This window comes from Rhodnius prolixus, unplaced genomic scaffold (genome assembly GCF_049639745.1).
Source record: "Rhodnius prolixus isolate KJV_2025 unplaced genomic scaffold, Rpr scaffold_2, whole genome shotgun sequence".
NCBI lineage: Eukaryota > Metazoa > Arthropoda > Insecta > Hemiptera > Reduviidae > Rhodnius > Rhodnius prolixus.
The window spans coordinates 16,043,830-16,058,228 of NW_027411592.1; the positions used below are offsets into that span (position 1 = coordinate 16,043,830).

General features: G+C 31.1%; 2 protein-coding genes across 7 annotated transcripts in view; one reads left to right on the forward strand and one right to left on the reverse strand.

The window, feature by feature from the left end:
• Window positions 1-14,399, forward strand: part of LOC141449121 (uncharacterized) — a 109,739-nt gene that overhangs the window by 42,223 nt on the left and 53,117 nt on the right. The window lies entirely within an intron of this gene.
• The window catches only part of LOC141449115 (inward rectifier potassium channel 2-like), a 128,506-nt gene that overhangs the window by 40,137 nt on the left and 73,970 nt on the right, over window positions 1-14,399 (reverse strand). Inside the window, exon 1 of one of the 5 annotated variants that reach the window (XM_074118203.1) lies at window positions 6,409-6,705. The exons of 3 other annotated variants lie outside the window; for them this stretch is intronic. Coding sequence is in view for 1 of the 2 variants with exons in the window: in XM_074118205.1 (XP_073974306.1) it covers window positions 6,409-6,440 (32 nt within the window). In the remaining variant the exon portion in view is untranslated. Of the gene's footprint in view, window positions 1-6,408; window positions 6,706-14,399 lie in introns of those variants that run through there. One more of the 5 variants, XM_074118205.1, reaches the window with a different exon arrangement.

A 14,399-nucleotide genomic window follows, 5' to 3' on the forward strand; every position in this document is an offset into this window, starting at 1 on the left:
AGTAGTGAGTAGTACTGCTGTTTTTATTTACGAAATGTCAGTTTCGAACGTTTGTCTAGTTGTTTTTCAAATGTTTATATCTATTATTTAACTCAGATCGTTTTAGTCGAGTGTGAGGATTTCAGATTTGTCATTTGCCTTGGTAAAGTCCGAGGTATCGAACTTTTGTAACGGTAGGAATGGTGATGTTGAAATGTGTCGTTGGAGAGGTTTTTCGGTTTAACATAAATACTATATGTTTGGATTTCGGTTTCTTAATTCTCTACTTACGGAGCCAGAATTCTAGGATATTGAAAAGGCATTGAAGATGGCGAGTTTCCATGACGGGTTCGTTGTCAGCGAAGAAAAAGATGGCAGTATTTGGATGCAGATGGAGGAGTGCAGTGTAAATTGTATAGAGGAGGGGAGCAAGAACTCTCCTTGTGGGACACCGGCAAAGATAGAAAATATGGGAGAAAACGAGGTACCTAGTAGCGATTAGCAAGGTATGATTTTAGGACGAAGGAAGAATGCTCTAAGCTTTCACAGAAGACCCGGATGCCATAGCCGATCTAGTGCTTGAGAAATGTCTAAGAAAGGCTCTCGGGCAATTCTGTCCCCGCTCAAGGGAGCTTGCGACGGTGCCTACAACTCTATGAGCCTGATGAATGTTAGAGGGGAAACCAAATCGATGGAGAGAGTAGATTTTCTTTGCGTTATAGTGTTACGCTAAAGTGAAATTCGTTACGCTGAAAGGGTGTTTTATTCATGTCCATCATGGATTTCTATCATCTGAAAGGACGTAGATTTGATGCATTCCCAAAATCAACCACATACTTCTAATTTGCATTAGATATTTTTGGTGCAACTAAAATTAATGCAGTTATCAATTACTTGCTTGAATTTACTGCTAAAGTTAATCTTAGTATTTTTTTAGTACCTATTAAAGCCATTTGAAAAAAATATAAGAAAAACTGATCGTAAATATAATTTTAAAATTTTTATATTTACAAAATATTTAAAAAACTGTAAATGTCTAGTTGGCTAGTAGGCTAGATAAAAATAAATTATATTACAATGGCAGCAAGGAAACAGACGACTGGCAGAACTATTTTATAGACGTCACCACCCAGAGGGTAAAATAGAGAAGATCTATTTCTGATTTGTCAACAATCAAGTTTATTTTTGTTGTACTTATGCTGAAATCTACGGAAACAACGGCTAAATGTTTACATATAATGAATCTGTAAACTAAAGAATGTTCTCTTTCTCTTTTTAACTGATATATTGTAAAAGAGACCCTAATCTGCAGAAGGACAACAAGGCTGCATTTCAAGTTCCAGCTGAGTTAGAATTACGTAAAATCTTTTCTTTTTTTACCTTATTTTATAAGTCTAGGAACTATTCTAGTTAGTTTGGCATCAATGAATGAAAAAGTTAATGACATTATTCTTCAAACTAGTTCTATTTAGAAACTAGTAATAATTTTTTTTGTAACAACTAAATTTGAAAAGAGTGATCAAGAATTATTTGTGTTTCTTATGGCATCAAATTTACATTAATATGAAATATTTTGTGGATGGAATATGTTACATCAATAAATATCAACATTTCGATCTAAAATCATTGCAGCCACGCTCGTGCAAACTAAAAACAGCACATTTTTTACTAAATAAATTTAATGGTAGTTGCGAAATTTTTATAACTAATTTTAAATAAAAGTTAGATTAGTAAATTGGAGCTGTGGCAAGGAGCTGCGCGCCCAACAAACATGATTTTAATCAATCAAGGCTATCATAGCGTGAAGGAAAGCTTCACGGCATTGTTAAAAAAAGAAAAGCTTTACTATTTTGAACAACTCACACAAAGAGGTAGTTCCGTATTCGATGTGATAACCATCATATTCATATCAGTGATAAGCTACAGTATGACAGAAAAGATCCTTTGGGCTCAAAGATCACCAGGTAAGGAAGCGACATTTATATAATAATTACATCGGTTGTCTTCAAGTAGTTCTTCAAGAATTTTGGTAGAAGATTTTACAAAATTAAAAGTTTAAAGTACATAGCGTATAGTTTGGATTTAGAGAAAATGATCGACCCCCAAATATGACACCAGTCAGCTGTGAAATAGTAAATTGACAAAACTGCTCCTTTCTGCAATGTTTTTTCTTAAGCACAAGTTGCTTGTTCTATTTTCTTTTCTAGTTATGTATTAATGATTTGATTGACATCATTGTATCATATTTACATCCTATATTCATGATTTTTTATAAGCTCTCCACTTACAATTAGGAGCAACCCCTGAATTTGAGCGGTCTTTTTTAGTGCAGTACTTAAGTCATAATCTGAAAACTTTGGTTTGTTGGTTTTAAGTCATGATAACTAGTTTGAAAAATGTTTTGGCAGAGAAGGGTGCCTTCATATGTGGCTGATTTGTTTGGAAGGTGATCCACTTTAAAGAAGAGTGATCCAAGTAGAAGTCATACTCTGATTTGGTTACAGTCAGGTTACAGTCGGCAAATCAATCGGTAGAGAAAAAGAACATCATAATCTCTCCTCTTTCATCTTTGTGGTATTGTCGAAAGAGGAATTAACATTTATTATAAATAATATTAGAAGTATTATTACAGTGACTAGGTATTATCAGTATTATTGACAATATGTCGACCTGAACCTGATAAATTATTGCTACACTTCACCATAAATTTAGAAACCCTAACAAAACTTAGACATTGAAGAGTTTTTATTTTTTTACATTGAGAGAACTTCAGTATAAAAGTACAGTTAAATTGTATTATAGATTCTCTAATTGCAGTTTAACATTTATAAATGCCTTTATAACATGTATAAAAGTGGTAACTCACAAGCCTCAACTTGCAAACAGCATTTAAGCAATCAATGTGGCTTTAGAGAGAGAGGTGGACAATTGAAGGCAGTTAAATTCCAGCAATTAAATGATAAAAGTATTATGCACGATCTGTGTAAAATTGAGACTTTGCAGTTTGCTAGGAATTAGATTATTCTGGCGAACATGAACCTCTACTGTGTAGGTTCTACCAGGAAGAGGATATATATGGTTTGGGTAGCTGCCGCGAGGTTGTGATAGACATGTTTGGCCTATTGCTGTGTGAGGAGGAGTACATCTCAGAAAAAGAGTACTGAATAAGATCCTAGATCTTGTAGCAGAGAAGATTATCTAGCGGATAGTACAGTAAGTCTTTCTGGCTGTGGTGCGATGGGAAACGGGATTCGTTCCTTGTCTTGGTTAAAATAAAAACTCCATTTCGCTTGTAGTTGCTCTTTAAAACTTGCGGGAAAAATCAGGATAATCGATCAGACATAGCTTGCTGGTTTTCTCTTTCGTGCAGATCATTAATGTCAGTTTTGTTTTTTGCATCATTCTTTTTAGAGAACGACATTAATTTTAATTTTAACAACTCTAAGTACACTAAAAAAAATGAGCTATACTCTTTTACGATAATGGAAACCTGAACTGAACATGAACGAGGAAGAAAAGCATGTAAAGCTGGATTCAATTCCTGATCTTAGATGTAAACTTCAAATAGTAATCATATCTCCAATAATTATGAATTTAGATCTAGTGGAAAGATCTGGTCTCGATTCCTTGCTACACAAATAAAGATAGAAATTTATTTGGAATATTTTTTCCGTAAAAATGAATTTATCCTAGCTCTTCTTGGTTAAAATCGTTAAATTATGAGAACACTTGTAAAGGGAGTATCAATAATGGCTACCGAGGAAAAAAGTTATGTGAATTTCCTTATCAGAGAGTTTGTTTTGAAATTGAGCAGTTTTCACCAGCACAGCCTCACAAAGTAAACAAAATGCAACAACATCCAGAAGGGTGAGCAGCTGAAATTGGGAAGGAAACTTAGTTTATGAAAGTATTGTTTTTTCTTAGAACGCTATTCAGACCTATCAAAAATGTTCATGTTGAAAAAGCAGTAATAATACATTCACTCAAAGCAGGCTATTAATCTTCTAAATTTGGAAAAATGGAGTGATAATTAATTTGAAATTTGAAACTTATTGAATATGAATAATTTTCTTTTTCAAATGTTTAGAAATCAGAGGATATCAATAAAAGGGGTAATCGTGATGGGCTGAGTTTGCTAGTTTGCTACATATGTGAGAAAACCAGATCATTCTTCTTAATATTTTATTGTCCTTCGTGGCACAGATCTTCTTTGGCAAGCTTTAATCAAATAGGTTTAGATTCTATAAAGTTAATGAAATGGATTTTTTAAGAGTTTTCGAAAGAAATTAGTTCTGTGATCTCAACAAATCCAAATGAATTTTCAATTTGTCAAATCAAGTTGGTTTTCGTCACATCTTCAGAGATCTTGTTGTCCGAGAGGGTATTCCCATCCTTACAACTGCAGAGAGAGAGAGAGAGTGCAACTTATAGGGTTCAGCAAACCTGCAGGCAAATTCTACCTCAGTCTCTTTCTCTTTCAACCTCCTGAACTCTGTACATAATCACTGGCATTTCTAAGGGGAAAATAGATCTATTAGGACATAGTGATAAAACTAGTATCCACTTCTTTAGCTATCCATCTTAGTAAAATTCCTATCAGTTAAACTAGGAGGAAAATTTCGCAGCAATTTTTTGAAGCACCAATCTGAAAAAAATTGTCTTTACTATATAGGCAACATCTAAGTTAGAATTAAAATCGAATTATCGACAGTCCGAAATTCTAAAACAATTATGAAATAAGTAATCCATACCATCTTTTCTCAATTATTTTTTCTATTATGTTATTTTTGGAAATTATTTGCTTATAAATTCCAACTAGGTATGTTGCAAAATGAAATAGCAATTTTTTTTAAAAAAGAGATAGGCCGTTGAATCTGCATTTTTAGAAAATTGAATCACAATGAAGGATGTCCTAGCTAGATAAACAGTCGATGTGGTACGCATAGATGATTCATACAAGTTCACAGAAATTGTAATAAATAATAATAATATTAACTTTTATGATTATAAAGTACCAGCAAAAAATTTTAAAATTCAACGTTCAAAATGGGACTTATTTTGTATTTAAATGATTCGACAATCTCCAAAACTCTATATAAAAAGTTAATTCCATCATTCCTTCAAAATAAAATCACAAATTATATCTTGAGTTTTTTAGATAATTAAACACTTTATTTTGGGGTTTGAATTTTGTTTTCAACATATCAAAAGTATCATTGACTTTCTTCTTCTTCTTGATTTGATCAGAATCAATCCGAAAATTTTAATTGAAACTTGAACCATTAGCAACAAAGAAAATTTTCTTTCAATGATATTCATAAAAATGGAACATTAGAGGAATACTTTTGGCTAAAAAGTAAATAAATTCATTGGTTGGTTCCTCAATGCTTGCTGTATTTTTTACAATTGATAAATTGTTTTGTAAGAATTCTGTTTTTAAAGAAAATTTACCATGTAATGTATATTAGGTGAAGTAATATCCTAGTTACTGCGTAATATACTGTTTGTAAATGATTCATACTAATTTTGATATTTATTTAATCGTTTTCTGTTTTGAACTGTAGAGAATACTTTAATAATACAAATTTAAGCACATTTAACTAAAAAACAAAAAAAGAAGTTGAATTTGTGAAATTTATTATTCTGAAAGACTAAAATATAATGTGAAAGACAGTACCCACAGTTATCAAAACACCATTCATTGTTTTCCCACTGGTGCCAAAACGTTCACTAAATAAATTTAGTGAAATTATTTGTAGTAATGAATTTACATAAATTTAATGCGCTTTATTCAAAAAGTTTTTCCTAAAAAAATTAATTTACCTAAAGTTCTGGGGGAGCTGTGACATTAGATTTTCTTCTTGCACACCGATGATGAAGGGAGAGTGGCTCCCCATTGTACTGATTTATTTCTAATGAAATGTATTTTGTATTGTAAAATATATTCAGAAAGCGGAGGAGTTTTTTGTATTTTTTTTTTTTTAATTCTAAGTAAATGTGAGAGAATTTATTGGGGGGTTTTACGTACCATATTTTAATCGAATGAAATATTATTGTTTTGTAAGCTAATTCAACGCAGAAAATGATGAATCAAAATAGCTACACCTTTTTTAAAATGCGTAGCTTCATTTTGTTTGTTCATTTTATTATCTTTTTTATACTGAAAATTGAAAATTTGCAAATTTAATATTAGAATTTAAAAAATGCTGCAGATATTTTTTTCCTTTTTTGAAAAATAATCACTTCGCATTTGTCTCTGTTAAAAATGTTATTTTAGGAGTTACGGTATATGCAAATAAATCATAATACATTAATTAAAAAAAAGAAAATTACCGGACTGTTTTCGCCTTAATTCTATAAAAAAAAAAAAATAAAGAACAATGCCAGCCAAGTAATACCAATGTTTAATTTCAATGAATTCGTTTTTACCAAAAATATAGGAACAGAAATGTAGCTTCCATTTGTGCCAACCTCTACACACCACCGACTGGTTTACAGATTTCGGTAAAATCTAATAAAACGGTTTAATAAAAGTATTCTGCGTACGCTAATATTGTATTCACAAAAACTGTACACTTCACTGACTAGGTGTATTGGATGAGCGCGACACCAGACTGAGCACTCTCTAAACACCAGCATCATTGTTCTTTGCCAATTGGTTCTTTGGCAATGTTTAGGACAACGAAATTAGTGGGGGAAATAGTACATTTTTTTTCCTTCTTCATCTACTTCTTGTCATAGTAACCAATAATAAATATCTTTGCATATGATATTTACGAAAAAAAAACTACAAGATGTTAGCCAAATACATCTAATAGATTAAACAGTTATGATTATTCTTTTAGAATTTTTTCATTTTATTTTTAAGGTTTAGGTCCTACTCAAAACCTTATTGGTGCAAAAATCTATTATTAATTTTTCATCGTTAATCTTTCTGTTTATTTACTCGAAATCCACAAATCAGATTTGGATTTTCTATAGGGCAGTTTGAGTTTAACGCATGGACTAAGCCCACTCCTAGAGTAATAAACAATAAATAATTTAACGATAAAATAAAAGACAAACGTAGAACTTGCGGAAAAATTAAGTTTTAATTAAAAAGGAGTCAAAACTAAAAATATATTATTATGTATTATCTTGAAGAAAGAATAATTACTCGGCAGCTGGAATTAAATTTACTCATGAATTTTGCACTGACATTTCAAAACTGTTTAGCTCAACAATTGCAACCACAGGAGAAATCAAATTTCAGTTACTTTTACAGCCAATTAACATTAAACCTAGAAGTAAATGATTTCAGGTAAGGAAAAATGGTACAGTGGATTAAGTAGTTAGAGCTAAAAACTTATTGTTTCTTTTTAAAATTTTATTCCATAAAATAAAATTCTCGTTTAGTTAAAATACTAGTATTAAAGTAGATTATTAAACTTCCACTGAGCCAAGAATTGTCAAAAGTTACTCGCAGTTTAACGGCTTCAAAATGGGGAAAAATATAAATTTGCAGGTTAACTCCTTTCAGAAGTCACACTTCTTTTAAAATATTTTTCTGTGCTTTTAGAATGAAGGGCATCAATATAGTCGTTCTAAACGTGTACGATCTGAGGAAATAACGCGCTCAACCTTGTAATTTACCTTGTCATTGCTGGATTAGGCATTGTACTGAATGTAACCAAAGTTGGAATGTATACTATTCAACTTAACACAAAAAAAAACAGGTGTGCAAATGGCCATAGTTGCCACGTGTAAATAAAAAAAAAAACGACGCGAATATCGTCATCACTGAAAAGTAAGTTCACTTTTTCATTCTAAGTCTTAAAACTAAGGATTCCTAGCGAATAGTATACCGTCACAAGGAGACAATTTCGTAAGATAAGCAGGCTCCCAGTGGTACCAAAATCCAGGTAAGTCTACCAATATTTAGTCCATCTACATTACATATAGTGGGACTTCCGTTCTTTACGTTGGAAATGTTCGAAGAAGAACGATGAGAAGTTTACACGGTGACAAGTGTTATTTTAAACTTTAGCCTCCAGATCACATTGGTGTTACAGCCAGATAAAGTGCTGAAAGCGTTTGATTTAGATCATTTCTAATAATTATTCAGGCCAGATTCAATGCTCACTGGTCAGGGGATCTATATATACCAATTTGAATAGTCCTAATCTACAGGTAGAAATCTGACTTGGGCACATGCAATTTCGATTCAAACCAAACAGAATATTATCTCTTATACGACGGATAGGTGCTTAAACCGGTCTAAATCTGGGCCTGATTCTAATTATTCATTTTGAAATAAAATGATACAGGAAAATTGACAACAAAATGAAAACAAATAATAATTAAAAGCATAAACTAGATTAAATAAAGTAAATTATGAGTGAACACGTCAACGCAGATTTGTTTACCCCACTAAGATCGTATTTAATAATTGCTTATCACGTTATAATTATATATTCACTCAATTAGAGTAAATTACTATTCTCAATGATAATATACACTCTATTTATTCAAAGTAAGTGAACTAAAGTAAAATTTGATAATTAGAAGTCTGTTCTTTTGCCTTGACTTCATTTGTGTCTTCCTTATGGATTGGGTTATTTTTTATTTTATTTATTATTTTTTTTGTGTTAAGATGAATTTTAGCTTTGACGAACCTTGTTTTAATTAGAAGCATTTGCACATAATTACCTACATACATTTATATATATTTATTAAATATATTTATGGGTATAAACTACATATTATATGCATATTATAAACTACATTTTCTAGGTTAATGAACAAGAGAAAAGAAGCCTTGAAGTTCAGATTTAGTTTGATACAATTCAGTAAAGAAATAGTGAGTAAATTCTGATGTGGAAACAGACATTATATAGACATTATGAAGAGATGGAGCGTGTACTTCCAAGAATTATTATTATATGTAGGAGCTATTACAGCCCAAGAAATACTGACTGCAAGGTAAGAAGTATTTATCTAGGATGAAGACCATTACACAGAGAAAGATCAATAAGAAAAAACATTAGTAAAGCAATCTATGGGAACAGTTGTCGACGTTGATGGCATAATGCCTGATATTTTGAAATTAATGGGTAAAAAAGGAGAAAGGATCATTTATACAATCCAGCTTGGAGAGGAAGGTAATTCACTAACTGGGAAGATGCAGGTCATTATTGTTCTTGCGTTAAGGGATGTGATAACCTTCGAGTTACATATATCCAGTGGTAGAAGAATCTGAAGCTTGCGTTCAAAAGTCTTTACTGGAAAACGAGAAATATCTTCAGTGTTTAGTACTCTTCTTCCAAAAGGTATGAGTGCACCATTAGTACAAACAAAATGGCAGTATGTAAATTTATACACCACTGTTTAAATCCGAGCAAGTCCTGGCCCTTAAGAAAGTTCACATATCAGGCAGGTGCAGAGCGTAAAAATGAGATACTTGCAAATCAAGAAGAATTAGGGCGAAAAATGAGCCATCTGATCTAGCCTCGACTTTAAATTAGTGGAACTAATTTTAGAGGAAAGTAGGCTAAGATGGTATTGCCTTGTAGTGACAATAGATGGAGTAAACTAAGTTTTTGTGGTAAGAGTTGGACGGCTGAAGAAGAAAATTAAGACCCAGAAGTTCTTGAGATGGATGATGATGCCTTAACGGGTAGAGGATGACTGGCAACGATACTAGATCCACATTATACATTCTGGTTTCTTGCGCAAGCGAGACTCTCATAATTTCTTCAAATGAGTAATCTCAAAGAGTTGAAGAGATTCTGTTTTTGTCCATGCTCTAGAATAATCATTCTAATTTTAGAATTAGAGAAAATTAATCCAGATTGTTGAGACTTAAGTACACCAAACTATTTAAAAAAAAAAAAATCAATGCTTTTGCTTTTGCTAAATTATATAAGATACACCAAATATCTTACCGAATCAATAATAAATCAAAGCAAACCTTTCTGAGAAACTTAGAAACTAAAATCTTCCCACAAAGCTATATTCCAGGCAAAAATTAAACGATTTTTCTGAGATTGGAATTCCAATGATGCATTTTCTTTGATGTTAAGTAGACGACGTTATAGTAAGCCGTACTGAAAGAGAACTTAAGGCAGCTAAAGAAGAATGTTTAACGTGCTGATAAACCCAATAAACCTTTCTTAAGAAATTTTCAATGTTAAATATTTCAATAATGGCTTTTTAATTTAGTCATTTAATTAGGTAGTCATAGAATTTAAAATTTAAAACACGGAATTTCAGTTTCTTGCAGTTTTACGCTCAGGAACAGAGTAAGAATTAGTGGGTAAGGAATATTCGCTATAATTTCCTATTAAGATGGCCCAAATATGCCTTTCCGGCACAAACTGAATGTGGGAAATTCGACACGATAACGGTAATATCAAGATAATTCCACTTAAAATAAAAAATATTCAATTCTAGATAGATTAGCAAAGTAGATTTTGATAATAAACTGACATGAATTTATTCCAATAAGCTAAGTGCCATATTTGTAAAGAACTGCAAACATTACATACAATATTCATGCAGAATTAGAAAGTAATCAAACAGTTGCCATTATCGACAGCGATAGTACGATATAATGACGCAAAACAACCAAATCTTATCTTATTCTTTCACCGCCTACTTAGAGAAAGATAAATCGTAGTTCAGTGAAATTTTTACAATGTTATCAATAGCTTATTTTCATGCATTATTTAAGACTGAAATAGGAATCAATATGTTTTACAGATTAAGAATTTGTTGTGCTAGTTTATTCTGATAACTGGCAGCTGGACCAATAAATTTACAACTTTATTGGCCACAGTTTGAGCGAGTATTTAGACTGACTCTCCAGAGTAAATAGCATAACTCTTTAAACACAGAATTGTACTTTGAGTTAACATCTTATCACAAAAACAAAATGGCTTGCTATATAATTTAATGAAAAAAAAGAAGATATGCTTCAATCTGAGTTCACATAATACCCGTCACACCACACAATGGAAACTGCCAAAATGTTCTTCGGCTATTTAATCATGTATTAATTTCTTTTTACCCTTGAAATATGAAGTTTAGATATGAGTCGAACATTGAAGATATCTTGCAACTTTCCTAACTTCAATTTGTCCGGAAATTTTTTATTATTTTGTTGTTAACACATCGATATAGGTTTCACATTAGATAGAGAATGATGTTCAAAGGCTTGACGAAGATGTAAACCAGCAAACACAAGAAAAGCTATAACATTATATTTAAAAAATCCCGAAAATTGCAAAAAAAAATCCCTAATATGTAAGCAATAAATGTTTACCAAAAAATCTACTTGATTTCCAATGGGAAAATCAACTCAAAAGTGTTCGAGATACTTCGGGTACGAAACGAGGAGAGCCAACTATTTTGATGTTTCAATTTAAACTTGATTTAATTAATAATCATTAAGTAGTCTTTCGAACTCTGTTAAGTTTAAAATTTCCATTTTCTGGACTTCAAGCCTAACATACTAAGCTAATATTCTCCTCCTCGTGTCATTTTGATGTCTGCCTGATAAACATTATAAACACCGACTCATGGGTTTTTGAATAGACATATTTAAAGCCCAGAATGAAGCTCAAAGAAAACGAGATTTAGTCTTCTTGGTCCATTGATTGATTTTCGATGATGGCTTTGGAGAGCCCAAGTAACATGAAACTTTCATGAATAAGTACACTTGTTTGTTTTCTTACGTATGGTCAGATCTTTTGATAATTTGTCCAGCCACTCACCTAATATAGTAAAAGCAATTTGCAATTATTGATTTGCAAACGAATGGAAAAACAGACCACCTAAATGAATAAAATAAAAGTAAAACTTTTTTTTAAATCATCAATCTTTTTTAATTCAATTTTTTATTTTATTCTTTCTTTAATTTTTTTTTAATTAAATTTCAGAAAGGTTTTTAAACTTTTACCTTTCTTATCTTTTTTAATTCAATTTGAAGTTTTTTTATTTCTTTTTTTATTTATTTTTTACATTTCAGGAAGATTGTAATTAAGTAGTTATTTCGATTAGTACTTTACTAAAACTAATAAGATTAAGCAATTATAAGAAATGACTTAGGGAAAACTGTTAGCACAATAATTGCTTTTACCTCTGATTTTGGATGAGGAAAAAGTTAGGGGATCTTATTAAATACAGCTCTCGTGCAGGTGAATTGTTATGTAATTTAGTGGCTCTACGAAGAAACAATTTTAAAAATAAATCAAATAATAATTAATTCAAATTCTACTCATTGTGCTAGTAATGGTTTCTTAGATTATTCTCGATTAAGTATGAATTAAAGTTAAAAGTGATAAGGTACAGAATATTTTTAATTATAAAATAACAATGCTTCTGCACCTGTCTTTATTAGAAAGTAGTGAATGTCACTCATTTCTGTAAATAATAGTCTCACGATTCATGTCAGTGACAAGAAAAATATATATAGATAATTTAGTAATCATAAAAAACATTTTATAAAATGTCTTGGACGAAGAAAAGGGATATACTAATATACGGAAGTTGGCGGTGCAGAGTTAAGTCTAAACCAACTATAATCGTGCCTTAAAAAATCGAAAATACTTAATATTTTAATATTAAAGGAAATAGATACCTCTAAGATTGAAAATTAATAAATGTGATACATACGCCCCGTTACAAGAAGTTACGTATAACTAAGATATCAAGGAATATAAAGCTCCTTGATAGTGCACTATGTGTCACCAGTATGTGCAGAGGTAGCTTTTGAAAGTAGACAGTTTGTCTTATTTAAAAAACAAAACAAAACAAGACAGAAGCGTCTGACTGTTAAAGCAGGTAGCCACTGTGGTGAGAGGGTATAATTATGCAAATCCAAAGTATTTAGAATTTAGAGAGAAATCTAGATTAATTATTTCTTCAGAGATCTTTGCAATTAACGCAGACAGAAACAAGCACAAAATTTACATTGACAATCTCTTTTGCGATCAAGTGCCTGAAGTTCGATTAAAGCTCTCTGATAAGTGCAAGATTTATATTGTAATATGCCAATCTCTAGCTCGTTAAAATATCAACATTGGACGACTAGATCTAAGTGTGTTCTAGGCATTAAGGGAGCCACAATAGTTTTGCAATAGATTTGGCTTTATAGATCATTTCTTTGGAACGTATACCAGTCAACTGCAAAACTACTTTTTGCAAGGATTCGATTCGCTTTGCATTAGAATTTTTATTTATTTTTTCATATCGAAGATTTTCGATCTCCTTTTTGCATGCATATTGTCCTCTAATTATCATAAAGATCTTTTAGATTTTTAGAAAATGTTTTGCTTTAAGTAAAGCAGACAATCTTGCAATTGTAATAAACAAACAGATAATCTGCAATGATTTTGTAAGTAAGAGAAATTATTGGTGATTTTAGTTTTATTATATCCACACTTACGACCTAAAAGAACTAGGTTATCTTCAGGGCTTGTATACAAAGATAATACTGTACAAAGATTTTTCAATTTTTGCAGTAACAATATTAACAAAAATTCCCGTGAGAAAGGGTTAAAGTCCTCGGCAAATTATGTTTAAATAAACACAGTTCCCTAAGAAACGAAATTAACCCAAGGACTACGTTAAAATTCAAATTAAAACTACAAAAATTTGAAAAAGAATGTAATCTTATTTGTTTGGATGTTTACAAATCGACTATGTTGAGATAAAATGTTGGTTTTATAATTTATTTATTGGGATACAAACATTCGGTTTTTATAAAAAGACTTTTGTATATAATAAAAAAACTTTTTCCGACAAGTCGATCTAAACAACAATTCATCACTTTGAGCATGAATATAACTCTCGAGTTAAAAAAGAATTATGCTACTTTTCGTTTTAATATTTTAAAATACGACCATTAATTTTTAAATTCAGTCTAATTGAAGCGCTTTAAGTACACTTAATATTGTGTAAGAAGTATGGTCTCTTTTACTTTAAACAGTTCTGTATCAAAGATTCAAATTCTTAATAAAAACAAAAACTTGGTCTATAACCATATTATTTCTTTTTAAAATATTTAAGCTGTAATAGTGCTCACGAAGAAGAAGAAGCAAAATCAACTGGAGCGTTTGTATCCAAATAGAATAAATAATTTCAGCTTTGATCACATTCGTCGCAGCACTTATGTTTATTGTATCCCTGGCAGATTTCTTTCAAAGCACTTTTATATAATATGTATTGCTATTATCTTAATATTTATTAATGTAAGGCGCATCAACGTCCTCATAAGTTATTGGCGCCCAATGCACTGATGTTATTTGTATTGTATTCTCTCGTTTAACACCACTGTCCACCATTGGATGAAGCTGAATAAGCTGTAAGAAGATTTATAGAAAGAGAAAATCTAAGAGTTGGTAGCTGAATTCGTATCAGGGATCTCCGCGAGAGGATGC